Genomic DNA, 21,557 nt, shown 5'->3' on the forward strand with positions numbered 1-21,557 from the left:
AGTACCTAAGTCAGATGCCGCTTTGTTATAATTAGGGCAGCAAATTTTGTTTTCTGTTTGGTACTTGCTGTTACATATTGCATGTAATGTATGGCACTGTTAAGGGAAAAAAATTGGAGTCAAAGTGCCTGGAAAGTTAGGTCTGCTCTGTAGCACTGTGAGATTGTTGACATCTGCCGAGGTTGGAGAGCTCAGTAAGCAGGAAATGGGGTGTCACTCTGAGTGGTAGTTTACCATTATCCTGGCATCCTAATGAAGTGTCTGCAGTGCACAGAGCTTCTGGATGGCATCTTAACGCACGGCTAAGCAAAAGCACTTCTCTCCTTGTCACTGTCATCCATCTGCCTGCACCCTACTGTAGCCAATGGGATGGAACCATGCTACAATGTGCTATAAGCCATTTAGAGTTGCACATTGCATAATCAGTCCCATCAAATATGTAAAAAATGACTATTATTGGTTATTCCCCTCAAACTCTGGCACCTGGAGTTCGATACATTAAAGTTTAACTTTTCTAAGTGCCGCTTCCTCCCATTAATTCCACGTATATTTTTGTTAAATGGGACTGAGTTGCAAACTCATTGTCTTGGGTCTTGATAGTGGATGGCAAAAGTTGTATGAATATTCATTGTAAATTCCACTTTATATTACACAGGATGAATTCATCAATTGCCCAGATAGAGCGGTTTCACACAATTCTCATTTTCTTTTGCAACAACTAATTCTGAGGCATGAATACAAAGTAAATCAATTTGGATCACAAATTGCTTATTTTCTTTATAGCTAATATTAGTTAGTTTCAACCCTCCTTATAGATTTTTTTTGAAAAGCAAGAAAATATTTTGCAATATATCTGCAGTGGAGGATTGCCACACTGTACTGAGAGTGATTAAAATTGGGACTTTTATGTTGCATGCCGTACCATTAAAATATCCTGACATTAAAAGTGGTATGGATAAGTGATTTATATATTAATACATTAAAATCTGTGTATCTTAGCCAGCATGACTTCCAGAATATGAAGACTTACCAAACAAAAGAAGAGTTTTGGGCAGTTGATGTGTCTGGAAAAAAAAAAATAATAAGCCAACAAAGTACTCTCTTTTAAGCAAGTTTTCATTCCCTGATAACACCAAAGCTATCAAGGACTGGGGTTAAGCATTGTGTGACAGAGCAAGCTTCTAAAAATGGGCAAGAGCGAGATGAATTGGCTAAGTCGGGTGTTTATTTATACAAACAAGAGGGCAGAACATAATTTAGTTGCATCAGGAATTTTTCACAGACATTAAAACTATAGCAAACATAACAGCAGGGATGCTTGCACAGCAGCACAGTGGGGAAGCTCACAGAGCGTCTGCCCACACTCCGGCTGGCTGTAGCCAGCGCCATAAGTCTCACAATTTCATTAGCACTCGAAAATCCACCTAAACCACCCCGTTCTGATTAAAAAAAAAAAAAAAAGAAATTCGTAAAAGGAATGAAATGAAAAAACCTCCCCACAAAAAAATCAAAAAAGGAACAAAAAGCCCCAGACAAGACCCGTCTTTCTCTCGGCAGCCGAGTCAGTTGAGAATTGTTGGAAAAACTCTTGGCAGGCAGATTTTGCTGTAGCAACAGTGTGTGACGTTTTAAGCACAGCAGAAATCTTATCCAAAAAAGCAGAACAAGGTGAGAAGAGCCTGTAAGGAAATCAGGGAAAGCCATGCCTAAAAAGCCAACAACAACAAAAGGTGGCAGATCAATAGTTTGATATTTTATGCAGGATCATAAATCACTGGGGTTTTTTTGCAGCAGTTCAGCCGTGAGGCTCGAAAGCATGAAAAGAAACCATGGCTTGTGATAAAATTAGGCATTAATGTGAAGCATAAATGCTATTTAACATTAAACATGCACAAGCCACCGAAATGCCTGGAAAAAGGGAAATGGGCGCTATAGTGAGACTATACAAAGTAAATCAGACATGAATAATGCAGCAGGTCTGAGGAGGGTCACGGGTCAGACCCCAGTACCTTACAAAATAATGAATGCATGTCAGGTTAGAGATATCCATCCCTTCCTAGCCAACGTGAGTTATTGGAGATAAACCCTGGACTTCCTGTTCTGAAACAAAGTGGCTTGTTGTAAACATCTATGTCCATTTAAAATTAATGATTAAAAGAAGGATTCGGTGGGATTCGCTTAAGTATTCTTTATGGACACGAGTGCTAAAGGTTGCTTTCTTCATTCATTTTTACCCAGCCACTGTTAATGTTAGAGACACGTCATGTTTTCTTCTGTGCCCAAATGTTTATCCAAAGCTCATTTACAAAAGGGCTTATATAATAGTAAGATTTTTTTTTCAATGCATTCTTCATTTAGATATAAACAAGAGAGCATCCCCACGGTTTTACTCTGTTAAAGGGAGCCAGCCTTATTTTTAAAGACAGTAACCCAAATTCTAAATATATTTTCTATGATTCTTTTACACGGCAAAACCATCTGTGATTCACTTCAGAGTATCCTGATCTGCTGAAATTATCCCCTACGTCTCCCAAAATTTCCCCCAAAAATGCAAAGAGGATTAGCCCTCCTCTCATCCTTTATTTGATATATGTGATTATGATGACATGCCCTTACAAAATTTTCACGGGGAAAAGAGAGTCTAACTTTCCAAAATTTTTTTTTTCCCCTCAGATTTTCACCAATTCTTACAATGAAAAGAATGTAATTAAAACCAATAGTGTTTATTTTTATCACAACTGCTCTGCTTCCTTTTCTAGACTTAGCTGGAGAATTTAACAGCTGTTCAGAGTGTTTGCCTTCCTTTTCACCCTGCACTGCTGGGCTTCATGATACAGCACAGGGAAGGGGGATAACTTTTTCCCCACCTATTTGTAAAACCCATGTTTAAGGATTTCCTCCCTCCACCTGTGCAAGGTAAAGAGAAAAACCTAAAAAAAAAAAAATTAAAATCTTTCTACTCAGGGATCTGAGAGAGAAAAATTTCTAGGAATGTGGAACTGAAGGCATTACAGAAATAAAGCAAATACATAGGTATTGCAAATGAAACATAAGATCTTGCATCTGATCTGTTAAATATTCCATCAACAAGGTCAAGAGTAAAGACAAGCCCAGCCACAAAAACTGAAGCAAGAGTAAGCTTTAATAAAAAAAATGAACAGTTTATCCTCTTCAGCTTCTCAAGTGGAAAAACAAATTCTTTTATACTAGAGAAAAATCAAGCGTGTATAGAGCATTTAAAAAAAAAAAACCTCACCGATATCAACCATTTTAATGAAAGAGTACCCAATATTTTCATGGAACTATAAAAGGGAGCAAGAGTAAGTGTTACGGCAAAAAGCCTGGGCTCAGCAGCTTTGTGTGGGAAATGGTGAAATGTGACTGTGATTTATAATGAGAAAAGGTATCTACAACATACAATTTTCTACCTAGCTGCAAATAATAATTCATAGTGATGTCCCTTCCAGATAAAATACCTTTGCAATGTAGGACTCATGTGGTAAAATGATCATGATAAATGTCAGACCAGTGCAGGTAACGGCTTTACAAACCATTAAGATTAGCTGGCTCTTTTTTTTTGATGATAACAGTAACCATGCTGTGACTCTATGTGGTAATAATATCTCAGTACTGATAAATGCCAGAGCCAGGCAGAGGTGTTTATCATTTCCAGTTCAGAAATGCTGACTAAAGTTACCACATGTTGCCTGGTTTTTCTTCTTTTACAATAGACTAACAATTAACAAATAGACCGATGCACAACATAATTTTGTGCAAAATTTCTATGTTTTTTGTGCTTTATTGCCTACCTAAATATATCCTAAGTTCCAATACTGATGACTTTGGTACATTAAGCCCTAAAACAAAGCTTTCTGCCCTTGCCATTCTCTCAATAAATAACTTTTTTAAAAATAAATTAATGTTGGGGGGGTGGGGGGGAGCTATTTTATCTCTTTTACAAATACACCTCACAAAGAATTGCAGCCTCTGTGAGCAGCAGAGGGTGCAGGGATGTGGTTCCCTATCTGGTATCTGTGTTAATCAGCACAGAGCAGAGACACTGCCATCAAGAGAACACGATAAAGTTTTTAGTGTACAACACTTCCTTGTAAATATTCTGCAGCAGACAAAGGGTGAGTCCTTCCTTCCACTGAGCTTGTCCCTGCCTCAGTGTCTCAGTTCCACTCAAGCCCATTGAACTCTCAGGGAAAAAAAAAAAAAAAACAAACCCCAGAATTAAAAATTGAATTACTTGAAAAACTTTATTTGTGAAGTTGCAGGAGAGGCAAGGCAGCCCCAGTATAAATATAACTAATGTAGTGAGATCATAGCGTGTCTTGTCCTGTCACAGCATGTCCAGGGAAGGACAGTGGAGCTGGGGAAGGGTCTGGGGCTCAGGTCTGATGAGGAGGAGCTGAGGGAGCTGGGTGTGTTTAGCCTGGACAAAAGGAGACTCAGGAGGGACCTCAGTCCCTCTCTGCAACAAGCTGACAAAGGCTGTAGCAGGGTAGAGGTTGGTCTCTGCTCCCAGATTGAAAAGAAATGGTCTCAGGTGTGCCAGGAGAGGTTTAGGTTGGGTATTAGGAAAAATTTCTTCATTAAAGGGGTTGCTAAGCACTGGAACAGGCTGCCCAGAGCAGAGGGTGAGTGACCATCCCTGGAGGGACTGAAAAGCCACGTGGATGTGGCACTGGAGGACATGGTTTGGTGGTGGACTTGGCAGTGCTGTGGTAAAAGTTGGACTCGATGGTCTAGGGGGACTTTTCGAAACCAAAAGATTCAGTAATTTTACCTACGCACACCAAGCAGCACAAATAAAAAACCCAGAGAATTTTCACCCCCTTCCTATAACAAATTAACTTCTGCAAATTTCGTATCATTTATTGTTTGTAGCTTCAGGCTTATTTCAACTGGGCAAGTCACCCATATAACAAAATTGAACAGTAGTAATGGCTTGTGGCAGAGAACATCAGGGGATGACTGCACTGCAAGGCTGGGGAAGGTTGTGCTGCTCACAAGTTAAGGTTTTTTGTAGGTCAAAGCAAAACAAGAGAGAAATACACAGAAAGTGTGCTCTTTGTTGGTGTTCAACTTCATTATCACTATTGCCAACTGCTTGACTTCCTATAGAATAAGTCCATAAAAAAGTTTGGGTTTTGTTGTTTTGGGTTTTTTTTTTACTGGAAACTAATACCTATCCACTGCTTACTTTTAGGTCTTTGTCTTCCATGTCTATATGATTGTTAAAATTAAAAACAATTTCAATATAAATGTCTATATCTCTGGGTATGAAGTATTAATCTCAACAGGAATTAGCAACACATGCTGAGGAAAGAATATTATCCCAGTAATTTTAATTTTTAAATGAAGCTTGATTGCAGGAAAATTTGAGCTTGAAACTTTTTTTTTGGTGAAACCTTTAAATCAAGTCACTAATCACCACGTATGCTTATGCAGCACCTACTGCAACGGGGATTTAATCTTGATTGAGATCTCTGAGTGCTAGGGTAATATGAATATTAAACAGGAACATATACGAAGAATGATAGGTGATAATTAAATCATAGATGATAAGATCAGAAAAGTGTTCTCAGGTTATCTAGGGCATGTAACATGCAAGATGTTTTCCCTACGTCAGACCTACTGGTACCTTATCTAATCTGTTCCTAAATGAAAGCACAGTTGTACATGGCTTTGCTTTAGTTGCAACATCTTAGACAAATCGGTGAAAATATCAGCCAAACCTTTCCCACAAAACTATGAATCATGGTAAAACAGGAAGGTATACCTTAACAGAAATGGCAGAACTATTCTTATCACCCCAAAGGAGAGATTAAAGCCCTTAGTGCTGCATTCTTTATTACTAATTTTAAGTTTGAAACACAATATTTATTTCCTGCAGAAATTCCAGTTGTGGGATGCTACAGGTATGAGAAAATAGCTACAGTGGAATAGTTTTTCAAAATAATTTTTCACAAGGATGAACTACTAAAAACAGCAGCAAATTTTATATTTCCAAATATGATGGGATGTTAAGGACAGAGATTCATAAATGTGCTGGATTTCATTATGATGAACAAAAAAAGGACAATAAGGATTACCTAGGAAGTGCACCTATCACAGAATCTGAATCACTGGACATATATAATTCCAAAGGATAATTCCATTTAAGAGTGTGTCTCTCAGTTCTTGGAGGCATTTTATCCAAGGAAGATGGTCTATCAGTCTAATAAAATAAGTTAAAATAAGAAAATATTTTTCTGTGAACCAGAAAATGTTTTCTTAAGATTAATAGAGAATTTTTAATCTTTGTAATCTACTTTTATTCTCTGTTAAAGTGAAAGAAGGTATGAAATATCCTGGTTTTAACACATATTCATGATGACTTTTCTTGTAAGGTACCAGCTACAGCACAGTGCAAAGCAATGTCCTAATGTGGCACTCACGTGGTTATTTTCTTTTTTTCCCCTTAGAAATCCAGGACAATGCCACTCGTATCAAATCCATAAGGAACCTGGTAAAGAAGCTCCCTAGACCCAACTATGACACGATGAAAATCCTTTTTGAACATCTACAGAAGTAAGTAGAACCGTGGTACTGACAGATCAATAATTTTAACAAAAGGAATCGGCGTGCGGTGTCCTAATTCTATTGGAAGTGCCATCCAAAATACCAAAGACAATTACATTCTTTGGCAAAGAATTATTTATGGTATCTATGTGTATTGTATTCCTGCACAAAAAAAATCAGGATGTCTAAGCAAAATCCCAAATTTTAACATGAGTAGAAAGCAGAACAATTCTGTTTCCCTCAATGCAGTGAAAAACATTGGCATTACCATGTCCCAGGTGCCTTGAATTGGGCTAATGCAGCGCGTTCCAGACTGCATTCACCCAGTTTGGCTGAATTTCCCCAGGAATGGCCTTTGGGATGATCTTGTTTTCAACACTGAGGTCCCTGCTGTTCCATCACCTGTGCTGTTCTTGTGCTGTGGTGAGGTCAGAAACAAACCTCACCCAAGAAAACACAGCGAGTGCTCTTGTCCCTCACAAGGAGCTTGTGACAACCCAGAACACCCAAGAAATGCTGAGGACATACTTGGAAGTTCATCTTTGCTCTCCTGATGTTGCTCAGATACCAAAGAGGCAGAAAAACAACGCTGTGAGCTTGCCCCTCATCACTCTCCTCAGGCCTCAGGGCAGGGACATGTGAAGGGCGCAGAGCTGTCACCCTGTTCCTCCTTGCTGTTGGCACTACCCGTGCTCTTTTCAGTTCTTTTTCAGCCAAACTACCCCTAAAACTGAAGGGACATCAGGATCTGGGCCTCATCAAGGCACAGAGGAGTATTTTATCCCAGGAATGATATACTGATCCCAGTGAGGGAGTGATAACGGCTCCAAATCAAAGACCACTCCGAGCTTATAATGAATGATGCCTTTATAGTGATCATTTCTTGGCATGTGCATGTAAGAGATGAAGATCCTTTATCTTGTTTTGCAGCTTTCCAGCTGAAATGGCAAAATGAAGTCCATGTAGTTGTGGGAATGTCCCCGTTTCATTGAGCATGGAAGGATTTTAAGCAGTCCATAAAATGACTGAGCTTGGCCTTGCAGAAAACCAGTTTTCTGTGTGTTCATCTGATGTACTGTGTGCACACGTTCTCTCCTTCAGCAGGTTATCTAGAGAAGGATGATAATTTATTACTGGCAATGGAGGAATAATAAGGGAAATTATTTCCTGGGAAGAACATGAGTGCAAGGAGTGGGTACACGCTGTCAGCACAGATATGCCATATACAAAATTTACTGCACTCTGCGTGGCATTGATCTTAACCTGAAAAAGTTTTGTTGCTATGTCTTAGGGGAGAGATATCAGGTACACACAATAAGTCTTTGATCCCATAGTTAAATCACTTGATTGAGACTCGGGAGACGTGGGTTCAGTTCTTGGCTTTGACCGGATGTTCTGGGTGACCTTGGGTAAATCATTTAATCTCCCTGTGCCTTGGTTCCTTGTTTACAAAATGATGATAATACTTCCTTTGTCTGCCTTGGCTTTTTAGAGCATAATCTACTCGGGACAGCAATTGTTGCCTGCTGTGGATGTGTAGAATAACTGGCAAAACTGGACCCACACTGGTGGTTTTTTGGAGAAAAAAAAAACAAAAAAGGAAAAATAGAACTGCTAAAACAGAGGGAATAAAATGCCAATAATTCATAATGCAGAGGTAGACTGAGGCGACGCAGTGGCACAGAGTGATGGAAGGCAGGAAGACGTGACAGTGGAGCCATTGGGGGGTTTAAGCATTAGGGAAGTAATTGTCTGAGTCTCTCTGAAGAAGGTCAATCTTCTTCTCTGCCTCAAACACATCCTCAGGAAAAGATAGGGCTATTCCATAAGCTTTGCTCCATTGATATGGAAGCAACAGTAGAATAGATATTGAAAGCACAAAAAAATCCTCCCCCGAAATAAAACCTATGTGTTCTCTTGAACTTGTTGATGCTGAAGACAGGGGTCAGTCTGAATGATCTCATGGCTCCATAATTAAGAATGAAGTAGTGCACTTACATTTTCAGTAATGATGTGGTGCCTATATTATGCAAATGTAGACAATGTGCGTTTATTTGAATCAGTCTAGGAAACACCACTAGTTTGCAGAGGTTACAAAATGTAGGGTTATATTAATTTTGGGGACACTCTTCAAAAGAGGAGTGTCAATCACAGGAATTTCAAAAGTTTCTGGTTAGTTGGATAAAGAACTAAACTGGCTTTATTTGAGGCCTATTACTGCAGTTTCTGTGTTTGCTGATTGAGATGGCTGTTCCTGCCAAGGGCTGAACTGGTCTTAAGGGGGTTCTGATGGGGAGAAGATGAGGGATTGCAGCTATGCTGTTTCCATGGCATTCCCCTCTTTCTCCTGCTCCCTTCTTTCCTGTCAGACAGACAGAACAGAGCTATAGAGACCTGGACCATGGGGCTGTGACTTCCATACAGCACGTGAGAGCATCTGTCTCACTGGCACTCAGCACAAGAATCCAACCTTTGCCTTATCCTAAGCCATTCTGCAGCAGTCCAGTCTGCAGGAGCAGGCCCAGATAAAGCAGAAACAACAATGAGAAATGCACTTCAGAAGGGTCCTCCTTAGAAACCCAGACAAAGCAGGTGATGAGAGAGTCTGTGAGAAAGGCCTGGCAGCAGGGATTAACACCCGTGCCATCTATCTCTCTTAAACCAAGCTCTCTGAAGCTGCAAGAAGTCACAGTGCAGAGTATGCAGCCCACAGGAGGTGGATTAAAAGCAAAGCTTGGGGCTGCAGTACCTGTTCTTTCAAGATTTCATGTTTGATTGGAAAAGCCACAACCCACTGACGTCCCTGTTCATCTTTCCATGAAATCTCTTCTACTTAAAAGCAAAATAGACAAAATATGGGGCTGAACAGACATATCACATAGATCTTGTCAGTCTAATTCCATAAGGAATGGTTCTATTATGACTCATGCTGGAAATAATTGAGCACAACTACTATTAGACTATTCAGGCTTCTTCCCAAAGATGAGCAAACCAAGCAAATAGACTTTACACAGAAAAGAAACAACAAAAAACCAACCTGAGCAGAGATTTTCCTGAATAAAGGAATACAGAAAACAGCCTGTTCTACTCAAACATGTTTAGAGAATATTTGCTTGCTCTGTACAGCCCATGTATTTCTGCCCCATACACCAGTTCCAGAGGTCTCCTCTCTTTCCTCATCCTTACTCACATGTGAGTTTTGCTCCTAAAGAAGGTTTTACTCCCAAATAAAGTGAGCTAATCACAGGTACAAGATAAAACTGATGCATCTTTCTGGTCCCCTTTTTTGGGTGCACACAGGACATCAAATGATGCAGAAACCTTGTCTTGACTGTCTGCACAAACATGAACTGAGCACAATGAATCCCTATCTGAGAGACCATTATATGTACCAAATAATTTACTCACAGAATTGTAACACACAAGTTAGGCAGAAGCAGAATTTCACTCTATGCAATGTTTTATGACCTATTTTCACCACAACACCTTGAGGTAGTTGTTACACACCCACTGGGAAACCGAGGCACGAGAAGTTTAAATGACTTAAAAGCTCAGCACAAACCAGCAACACAATCTAGAAACCTGGAGGGTATTTTTTTTTTTATTTGCACGGAGGCTTCTCCAGTGACCACAAAACTTCTCTTTTCTCCCTGATGCAAAATGCAGCAGGGAAGGAGGAACACCCTGGCTGGGTCCACAGCACCGCACTCCGAGCTGGCGAGGGCGGACGCCGCTCTGCTCCAGAAGCTGTGTGCCTGCATTATACAGCCTTGTGCCTGAGCTCATAAGCTGTGCTTATTAATGTTAAATTAATGAATCTCAGCCTGCTCTGCTTATTAGGCTGAGCTCCGTGCCACCACGAGGCAGCTCTGCGGCTCCCAGACCCGAGCTGTGTCACATCTGACCAGGCTGGAGCGCGGGGCAGCCAAGCTCCGGTCTGGCTGTGCCCATCCGTGTGCACACCCCTGCGAGGGGACGTGTCACAGACAAAAACCCCTCTCCTCCACCCTGATCTCCCTGCACAAAGGCAGGATAGCGTGTGTTATTTACAAAGCTGTAAAAGGGATGTTGAAATAATTAAAGGGGAAGGCAGGGGCCAGCTCCCATCCCTCTCCCTTACGTGGAGAGCGCGGAACCCAGATGCCCGACTGTGGAAGATATTCTTCCAGCAGCAGCATCTGCCTCCTTGGCAGGCACTTCAGGCAAGTTGTCTGGGGAGCTCTGCAGTTGCCTCTTGGTTCATCACGTGGATCTGTTAATGTGCCCTATCTGGCTGGCTTGTCCAGGCAGGAGCTGATTTGTTTTAATTCACCTTTGAATCTAAGAAACTCTATTTTGCTCCATTTTCCCCATACTCTACATAGCATGGCAAGTAATTTTCAGGTGCCATCCAGGCTTTCTGCGTTTTCAGAGGGAGAATGATGATTTTCTTCCTGATTTTCTTCCCCGTCTGCCCAAATTCTTCATTCTTGCTACTAATTGTTTGCATTGATTTCACTGGAAATATGCTCCTCATCTAGGGTAGAACTGTATATCTAAGCCAACTCCTTTTATATTAATATATTATTTAACAAAAGTCGTAGTTGTGTGTCTTCAGTTGTTTTGACAAAAAAAACAAACTCCCACCATGTTCTTAAGTCTCCAAACAGGGAAAAAACATCCAAATTTGACAAAGAGTGGGGAGGAACAGTCCCCCCACCTCAAACCTCACAACCCTTGGCAGCAACATTCTGAGGAGCCAAGGTTTTTCCAAACTGTTTACAACAAAACAGACTTGTTTCTGCCTATTAAAAGCTAAGGACTGAAAAGAAATCGAGCAGAGCCATGCATAGCCAGCAGCCCACAGTAGCCTGCACACCAGGACACAATGACAACGTGATGACAAATCCAGCAGCAGAATTCTGAGGGAACACCAGAAAATGAAGTTAAAGTACAGCATATAGCAATGCTAAGCAAGGGATGTCTGCAAACTTTTTTTTTTTTCCTCCAAAGTTGGTGGAGGAAAGATGTAGCAAACATATGTGATTTTCACTTGCTAAACTACGTGTCATATCAGCAGTTTTCAGGCAGGCTCGTGTAATAAATGGAGGCTCAGGAGAACCCTTTTCTCACACAGCAAAAGAACAGATTACACTAAGAACCGTGCAAGTTTTCTATTAAGAAAAAGAATAATAATAATAAAGGCAAAAGCTACTGAAAACTAAAAACAATCCCCAGAATGGAGGACTATACAAAAAATCTGTTTGGTGAACCTGTGGAAGACCTACAACCCAAAACGTGGAATGGGCACTCAAGTTTTCTCTCAGGAAAAATGCCCAAATTTAGAAAAGTGCAGAAGCCCTTAAATGAAAGCACAAGAAAGACTATTTGTTGAAATTATTTCCTGAATCAAGACCTTTCTTTATAATCAGGCAACTCATGAGCAGCTTTGGGTTTTCAGCCATGGGAGAAAAGTTGAACTGTGCTCCTACAAGCTTTGGGGCAGCCACTGGAAATGTGAGGAGGAGAAACCTCCTCCTGCACCAGAGGAGAAAGTAGGTGGACTGACCAGTTTCATAAAAGACCAAGATATACCTAGCTGGCATCTTAAGATTTCTATGAAATGGTTTAATCATCTTTTAACTTGAGAAGGGCAAATATATATTGAGATGTGCTTTTGTGCACGTGCTTTCCTCAGTTTCAGCTATGGAAGAGTTTTACAAAGGAGCTGGAGCAATGCCAACACTCATCCCACTTACCACAGCTTCCCGGGGCTAATTTTGGGGAAAAGAGAAGAATTAATCCCTTCTCCTCTCTGTTAAGCACTCATCAGTCTAATAAACTCACTCTTCGGATTTAAGTGGACACAAGAAAAAGTGCTCCAGACACAAGTGTGTGCAGGACAGGAATAAGAGTACATTTTGGGTTAAAGGAAAAAAAAGAAAAAAAAAATCCAGTCTCTCAGAAGTGTTTTTGTGCATTTTGATTTTTGGGGTTGGGGTGACCTGCTACCGAGGGTTTTGCAGTCATGCCAAATCCTGCTCTTTGAGGAATAAGAAAGTTTACAAAGTTCAGTTCCTCCCAAAAGAATACCTTACTGCTTAGGGCTTTTAACAAGAAGCATGGTGAGTAATTAAAGCCACATTCTCACCCCTTGCTTCCATCTACTTCCTATTTCTGCAACTGTATTTAAAAATACAAACCCTGATTTTCATAACAGTCAGGCAAATAATTGCACTCAGTACTCTTCAATGCTACCAAGTACTGAACTGGTGTATCAGCAAATAACAGAATGATAAAAATAATTAACATAGTTTTAATTTAAATATTTATGACACAGTTGACTCTGTGGCTGCACGGCACCATTGTGCTGAGTGCAGTACACAAATCCTGATAGATAGAGCCCCTGTTTCCAAGAGCTCCTATTGTTCATCCCACATTACTCAATATCAAACGATCTCAAAAAAGCTTTTCAAATATTAATTAAATCTCCTAACTTCCTTTTCAGGTCAGTAAGTTTTATTATCCGAGTTGCGTAGATAAAGAAAGTGAGGAAGGGAGAGGGTGAGGCACTTCCCCACCACGACACAGCCAACACTTCTCACTTCCACTCTTTGCTCATCCCCCAGCCGAGCCCCCCAAGCCTTTGAAGGCTCATCCATGTGCTGTGGGTGCATCTGGCCAGCACATCCCAGGGAGGGCTGGTTACTGCTGAGGACTCTTGAGCTAATCAGGACCACGTGAGGATCCTGCTTCTGGTTTGCACTCGCATCAGCTTTAGCAAAATATCACCGGTGGAGTTAATTTATGTGATTTTGTAACCTCTTAATATTGCTTGGGGTTGGTGTTCCTTCCAGCTCAAATCCTTTCTTGTTGGCCAAAATTAGGAGTGCATAATTCATTACAATGGCTCCTTCCCCTTTTTTTTGTCTTTTTTTTATTTGGGGAGATTGGGCTCTAACACACTAACGTCCACAACCAGGTCATCAAGGGGTAAATTGCAATGCTTTTAATTTTTGTGCCTAAAGATACGTGATTTTTCTCAGAATTAAGGTTGTGAAATAAATAATTTGCTTGAAGTTTCTCAGATAGACATTGGAACTTAAAAAACCCAAACCAAAACAAAAAAGGCTTAAAGGCCAAAATGTCAGCGTTCTGTGCAAAATAATTAATATAACACAATAGGATCTATTCTACTATTGATTGAAAGGGAATTTATGCAGGTAATTCATTAAGGCTAGTGAGAGTTTGGCATGCAAATCCCGCAGCACTTTGATGGGAAAACAGACCCTGTTTTTTTTTTTTTCATAAGCTATTAAATGCATGATTTTCAGTGGCAAATATATAAAAAGCAAAAGCAAATACCTGAACAACTAGGGCCCTGCTCTGTGAGGGTTCTGGAATGACATTAGATCAAATCCTTTTTCACAGACTGCAAAAGAGGCAACAATCATTTCAATCACCATGTTAAGAGAATCAATACAATTTTTCCTTCCAGAGAATGGTACTTTACATTCCTATATTTACAGGCTATCACCTTCATATATCTCTTTTTGTGGTCAAGTGCATGATTACTACTTCTGACAGGGTATTGGTGATTTGCTTATGAAGATCTACAAATTCTTGTAAATAAAAACCAATCTGAAAAAAAAAAAAAAAAGAAAAAAAAAAGAAAAGCAAATCTGTGGACTGGAATGCACCCTACTTGTAATGGGAACAAAAAGCTGGCAATGAAATATAAACCTAAATCACAGCAGAATGACCTACTTTAAGGCATTTGCCAAAGAGACAGTGTTTTAGACAGCTCCTCTGAAGTAGCGTCTTTATGTCTATGCCATCTGCAGATTTATTATTGTGCTTTAGAAAAAAAAAAAAAGAAAGAAAAAAAATTTAAAAAAAAAGGAAAGAAAAACCTACAGTATGCCTGAACAAAACTCAACTTCATCTATAGAAGGATTCCAGTACTGTGGGCACCACACCCACACCTACTGATGTGGTCCAAGTTTTTTCTTTAGAGGCACCTAATTAAGAAACCCTGACTCATTTACATGGATATGTTTGATCTAAATTACACTCCAAACCACACCAAATTAGGAGCATCTGTGAATGTGAAGTGTTTGTTCCCAGTGCCTGGTAGAACAGGGCCAGTTCTGGACGGCACATGTTCAAGTGACGAAAAATATTTCAGATGTAACATACTTCTGAGACCCACTTTTCCACTAATAATTCATAATGAGTTAAACCAGTATCTCTGCTTCAGCAATTATTTCAGGCTGGGGGAAAAAAAAAGAAAGTCATTTTACTTTTTAAAGGAAGGGCAGGGGAAAAGCAGGAGTGGGCAACCACCTAGTTTGGTGGGGCATTAACACAACAGTTAGCTGCAATTTAAATCTGTGCAGTGCATTTGTTTTCAGATACTTTACACCTAAAGCCTGGACTGAAGGAAAATATAAATTAATGACTGGATGCTGGTCACAAACAGGACCTTCTGCCTTGGTCAATGGTCTTCCCTCATTAATCAGTTTTCCAGAGGAGTCTGGGCAGAGAGAAGGGTCTCAGCCTGAAGAGGCAGTACCCTACATAACACTGGAAAATTCAAGACTACCAGATTTGAGAGTGATGCCTCCCTTTCCAGGCTGCATTGCTGGTGGCTGAGTGTGCCTGCTCGCAGCCCAGAGAGCTGCTCTGCACAAAAACGGGTCCTGTGGCAATTAGGAAACTTTTATCCTGCTTTCCCATCTCCCACTAAGAGCGAGCAGGGGGGCTGCAGAAGCCACTGGTTGCTGCCTTGCTGCCTTACTGACAAACTGAATAAAAAATAGCCTTAATCTCACTCTGAGCAGCCCGAGAACTGAGGAGTGTAAATCCGAATTCCACGCTGGGTTTGCAATTCCCAGCCCACTGGCGCAATTTGGCACGACCTTTGGATTTGGCCCATAGTGTTTGGCAGCCACCTTTTATTCTTCCCATGTTTTATACTTTGTGAATAGCCCAAGTTACATAATGCCAGTGACAATTTGTTTATGGAGAGCGTTGGAGTCACTGTTTTATGATTACATTCAAACTTTAAGCCACATTTTGACATCTAAGGATCATCTTGCATTCTTGTGTACTCTATACAATGAAGGTTTGTGTTCCAGTGAGGAGGTGGGGGGAGGAACTTTATAAATAACATGACTCCTTTTGTCTGAAGAGATTTTAATACATTTGTCTGATCTACTGTTTTTGCAGTAGCTAGAATATAATTTGAATATATTAATATTTTCAGCAACTGTGCTGAGAGAGCCCGGTTAATAACTTATGCATGGGTGTATAGATACACTTCAGACAGAGGTAGTTTTTAGCCCTTATGTTGGTAATACTTAGAAACACACAATGAAAGAGCCTGTTCTTTCCTCCTCTTTGTTGTGGGCATGCATTGTGATGGTATGGAGCCAGTGTTCTTTCTGTTGTCTACACAGCCTGGATTCAATAAGCAGTTATATATGCATATTATGACAATGTGGTCAAGGAAACCAGATTTTTTAACTATACCTTCATGTGCCTGTACAGTATAAAATCTGGTATTTATTTTTCTTGTCCTCATTCAATATGTTAACAAAATCATAATTTGATACAGGTTATGTTCACTTTATAATTAAAATTATAGAGCTAGATGAAAATACAGCAAGATGTTGCTGAATGGAAAATATTTATCTTTTCGTACATTACGCATTATGGTGCTATGTAAAATCATAAATCTGTGAAGCAGCTCTCTCCAGCCAATTTGCCTCCTCCCTGGTCCACAAGATGCAACCAGTTACCTCCTCTAAGCTGAGGATTCTACACCCACCTCAGCCCTGACATCCTCTCCAGAGCTTTGCTGTGGTCTTCCAAAAGAAGACCCCTTGCCATGGAGATAAGCCAAGAAAAAAGGATTCAGAAAAGTTCTGTAATTTTCACAGCTCCTCCTGTAGCTCTCCTAGCACCTTCACGGAAAAAGCACAAACTTTTTTGCACCATGTTCTCTGTGTCAGCACTAGACTCAGGCTCCCCAGACCACCTCAGGATAGCACTTCATCCATCTGGAAACTGTTCCCACCTCCCAGATCATTGCCATCCACCCTGCCAAGTGCAGGCCTTCACCAAACACCCCCAGCAGCCACCACACAATCAGCACAGGGCATATGGGACAGCCCCAGAGCATATGGAACCTCTCCAGTGAGGGAAGGCTCTGCTGGGAACATCAGCTTGCCTTGTTCAAACTCTCAGTCCAGAGAGGATTTCCACAGGGCTGAGGCAGCAGCAGTAGCAGGCAACTTTAACCCCCTCAGACAAGGCAGATTGTTTCCATGTCTGGATAAGGGTCTCATAAAAGTGTCATCAGAATGAGGAGTTTTCATTTCTTCAGAACATCTACCCCATGGAAGTCACTGCAGCTGCTCTGGACTCAGAGCCAACCCTGAGATTTCTATCAAAGGGCAAATTTCAAGTCCTGTTGAACATATTTTGGATCTCACCTGGCCTCTATGGTGAGGAGCTGCTTAACCTTTCCTGATTATATAGTAAGAGCTTTCTTTTTTTTTTTTTTTCCTTATATTAAATGATGTTTATCCATCTCTGCATCCTGAAACTGCAACATGTGCTTGCTAAAGAGGCACTTTCTAAGCTTGTAAATCCATTTACAAACATTCTCTTCAGGCTAGACCTTTTCTGAGCACCTCCAGAGAGGTGTCCTGGAAGCAGCTTTTTGTGTGAATTGTCCAAAGACTGATGACTGGTGTCAGGGCCTTGATATCCACAGCAAGATTGTCCTGTTGTTCCTGACTCCTTCAATCTCTGTTGAACACAGTTTGGGATAGGTCTGAGAGATTCATGTATGATTTCTCTTCAGTATTTTTTTTAACTGTGGGCTTTGTTCGGGGTCAGACAGAAGCAGATATTGGCAAATCTGGTCACTTGAAGCTTCAAAGATGAAAGATGAACAACTACTGAGAGAGGTAGGGCTGACTGTGTAGAGAAAAAAGACTTTGTAAAATATCCAAGGCAGTTAGACCAGAGTCATCTGAGACCAGTACATGTGTGAATGGGTGTTTGACTTTAAAGGAACTAATGAGAAAATTCAAAGGTAGTTTAAAGCCAGGAAATATTGCAGAACTTGCAGTACTACAAAGGGTGTTTCTTAGAAAGACACAATATATGGAAAATCCTCCACTCCAGGCAGTCCCTGCATTCAGTGCAGCGGACTAAACACGTGCACAAAAAAATAAACATCAAGCTAAGGTGAGGGGACAAGACAGACAAAGTGTAAGTAGAAAAGACAATGCTGACATGGTAAATTCATTGCTCAAGGGCGAGTAAAATGTAAATAAATTTAAAGGAATCAAAGACTCGTGGCACATACTCACTAGTGCATTTAAGAGCTGCGTTCATCCTACTCGTGCTCAGTATCAGGGCTGAAACAATCGTGGTGCTGGGAGGCATGTTAAAGCAGCTTTCAAATCTGATACAAATGCAGTGCATATATATTGCAATCGTAGCTTGTGGAGAGCTCAACCTGGAAGAGGAGTAATCCTGGTTGAGGTCAGATCCCATAGAAAATCATCTCTGTTGGGTAGATGGCTGCAAGAAGATTTTCATTTTAAACAAAAATATGGTGATAATATGGGAAAAAAATATGGAGATTTTATACTGGGGACAGTTAATTGGCCAATATTTGAATTTTTTCCATTATGTAAAAAAGACTTGAAACAAAATAATTTATAAAGTTAATTACAATGCTTTGACTCGATATTTTTTAAAATTATTCAGTGATTCTATGATATAAAAATTCACAGAAAAGGAAAACTTTGGTGAAAGTTTGTTCCCTGACTTCTGTGGAATTCTTTGCCACAATCTCTGATTTCAATGTCAAAAATCACTGGGTTTCTCACAGAACTGAATAATTCATTCATGACACTGGACAAAACCAATGTGTTGATAGTGAAACTGTGTTTTTCGTGGGCTGCTCTAGACTCACAAGCAAAGATGAATTTCTGAGCAGGATTTCTACAGCTCAAGATCCCAGGCTGAAATTCCACTCAATTGCCCCTTCTGGGCTCTAAGTCAGAAAGTAAACCTGTCATATCCAGGGCTGAGTTATTTGCTGTCAGCTGGATTATAGCACAAAAAAAGGCAGTAATTGAAGGCTGCAAGAGGTTATAGATTGAACATAGTCAAAAGCAGTAACTCCACTTAGTAAAAGCAGATATCACCAAAAATGAGAAAAGTTAAGCTCATATAAGGTGAAATTCTGACTCCGTTGTGGCTCCCAGTCACTGGGATTTTTGTCAGTGACTTCCAGAGTAATCAAAATTTCACTTGCTGCCCAGAGAGAGATGCTGCAAAGGGTGTGATGAAGTGAAAGTTAAAATAACTCTTAACCTGGGGCTTCCAAGATCCATTTTCTGAGCAGAGACTACTGCCTAACTCAGTGTTTCCATGATGTAGCAATGCAGACAGCCCTTCAGGGGACCAAGGGGGTAAAGCTGTGCTACTGGAGTACGGCTGGCATGTGCAAGCAGAGCCACCCTGCTGTAAACACTGAAGTTCCATTGTTCAGCACCCTGTGGGACAGGGGGAACTGGACTACTGTAAGATACAGTTTGTGAGAAGTGGCTTCAGAAAGCTGTAACATCACTGAATACCTGTGGCAGTGCTGACACCTTCCACCTGAGGCCCTCCTTTGAAAGGCAGAGATTACTGGAAGTGTAGAAGTGTCTGACAGATGCACTAATTTTACTGGGAGCAGGAGGATTAAACTATAATACAGAGTCTCATCATCTTTCTACCTTCCCAAGCAGTAAATCTAAACCAAAGAATGCAGCTGATGTGCCTCTGGGAAGAAGGGACATGGGGTCTCCTGTGTATTTTCCATGTCCCCTCTGCTCTGAGTGTGCTGCTCAGAGTGGCTTCTCTCACTGAGTTACCACCCAGAACTGGTGCCTCTGCTTTTTTTACCATGTACTTTCTGTTTGTCCATCATTAAGCACATCAAAGCCTCGGTGTCCCCATCAGAAAACAATGCTGTTAATAACATTAATCCACCTTTATTAAGAGCCTTTAGCTCTACGGAGGAGCACCGAATATTATTAAGACAAAGACAAGAGGATAATAAGGAAATGTGTTTTCTCCCTTGCTGACCTAGTTTCTAACCTCACTTTAAAAATCTTCCCTTGATTTTAATTATGCTTAATCTAAAGCTAAGCTCACAAATCTAGCAAACTTAAGGGGCTGCTTTTAAGTGAATTTTCTCGCCTGTCAGAGTTCCTCAAGCTTTCTGTGGCACAGTCAGGAGTTTATTTCCAGCCCAGGCACAGAGCTGGGGCATTTCTCTGCCAGCACGGTGACTGCTGGGCTCGTGAGCTCAGGCACCACCTTGCTCCACTCTAGCCTGGGCACCACAGCACTCCTCACAGAACAATTGCAGTCCTTTTCTCATCAGCCATAGCCAGAGGCAGCAATAAGGGTGAAGGATATCTATCATGAAAAGTCCAGTGTCAATGTGTTCCCCCAATTTATTTACTGACCTTCAATGCAACAGCCATACTCCTGACCCTCATGAGATGAAGCCTAAGGGGAAATGGCACTGAGCACCAATTCCATATCCTGTTGTTCTGTGGTCTAAATTAAGTGCTAATTAATTACCACTGGCATCTTTGGCATTGCCTGTCAAATTGGATTTAGGATATCCTTTCGCTGTTTAAACAAATAGCCCTACATCTAAAGCTAAAATCCCAAGTGTCAGCATTTTCTTTACTTTTAAATTTTTATTTTAAAATCCAGTGAGTATGTTCATGGATTTTGCAGGTAGAATTCAAATAAAAGGAACAGGAATTGATATTGTCAATTTTGATTAATAGTCCCTCATTAATAAACATCCTGTTATTCAGTTTCCACCTGCAGTTGCTGATGTTGCCTGGAATCAATTAACTCATATAATTTGATTTATTTTACAAAGACATTTTTGGATGTGCTGTGCTGATGATAAAGGTTCTATATTTACAATTCGTGATTTAAGCGAGATTGTTACTAACTGCTTTTTTTTTTTAATGTTACAAGAAAATGTAGCTTCAGGCATTCTTGAACAAAAATATTTAAGCAATTTGAAAAGTTAAGGCTTTATTATTTTAGAACTATCTGTTGCCTTCTGAACCACACAGACCACAAAAATGTACAAATCCAGGACCTAGGACAGGTTGGTCTTTACAATAAGCTAATTGTTCTGAAGAATAAAAATAGATATCAGATGTAGAATTAAAAATAAATAATAAAAAAAAATATCAAGCACAGCAGAAGTTACACCACCAGCAAAAAATACATTTTAGGCATTAGGATGGTGTAGTTCTGTCTGAACATATTATTCTATGTAGCCTCTCACTGCCTTTATCACTCCACCATCCAAACACCTCTGAGTGCATCAGCATCTGCCCAACATCTGTCACGGGGGGTTTTGCTCCCTCCCATCCCCTCCCCAAAGAGAGGCTCGTGCTCACAGTGCCTCTGTGGCTTTTGAGCAGGGGTTTGCTCTTGTTTGAGCTACATTTGCTGCTAAAGAAGGCAAAAATGAGCGCCTTGTGCACAGAGCTGCAGCCAGAGGAGTCCAGGACGCTCCTTGAGGAGGTTCATGGCCTTCAGCTGACTCCCACCAAAAGGCTGAGCCCAAACTCCAGGCACAACAGCACCATGGACTAACCAGATCTGTCCTCTAAACTGCACCAGTCAGAACCAGTTTGCATTCACACACACAAAATTAAAACCCGAGCCAAGCTGGGAGGACAGAGTGCTGGCTGTCAGTAAGTGGAAGAACACAGCAGGTCACCCAGTGGGATCCATTTTCCAAAAGGGACACCTGGAGTTTTGTAATAGGGAAGATTCTGTGGAAAGGTATTGGATCCATGTCTTTGATACAGTTTGGTTTGGGGGAGTGGGACCTGCTCCTTTGCCCATACCAAGGTCTCTGGTGGAGCCACAATGTGGTGATGGGTTCC

General features: G+C 40.7%; 1 protein-coding gene across 2 annotated transcripts in view; it reads left to right on the forward strand.

Moving 5' to 3' along the window:
* The window catches only part of ARHGAP15 (Rho GTPase activating protein 15), a 322,319-nt gene that overhangs the window by 292,812 nt on the left and 7,950 nt on the right, over positions 1-21,557 (forward strand). For both annotated transcript variants that reach the window (XM_063401000.1, XM_063401001.1), the window contains exon 14: positions 6,474-6,579. In XM_063401000.1, coding sequence (XP_063257070.1) covers positions 6,474-6,579 — 106 coding nt within the window. The remainder of the gene's footprint in view (positions 1-6,473; positions 6,580-21,557) is intronic.

The sequence above is a fragment of the Prinia subflava genome, chromosome 6 (genome assembly GCF_021018805.1).
Source record: "Prinia subflava isolate CZ2003 ecotype Zambia chromosome 6, Cam_Psub_1.2, whole genome shotgun sequence".
In the NCBI taxonomy this organism is placed as follows: Eukaryota; Metazoa; Chordata; class Aves; order Passeriformes; family Cisticolidae; genus Prinia; species Prinia subflava.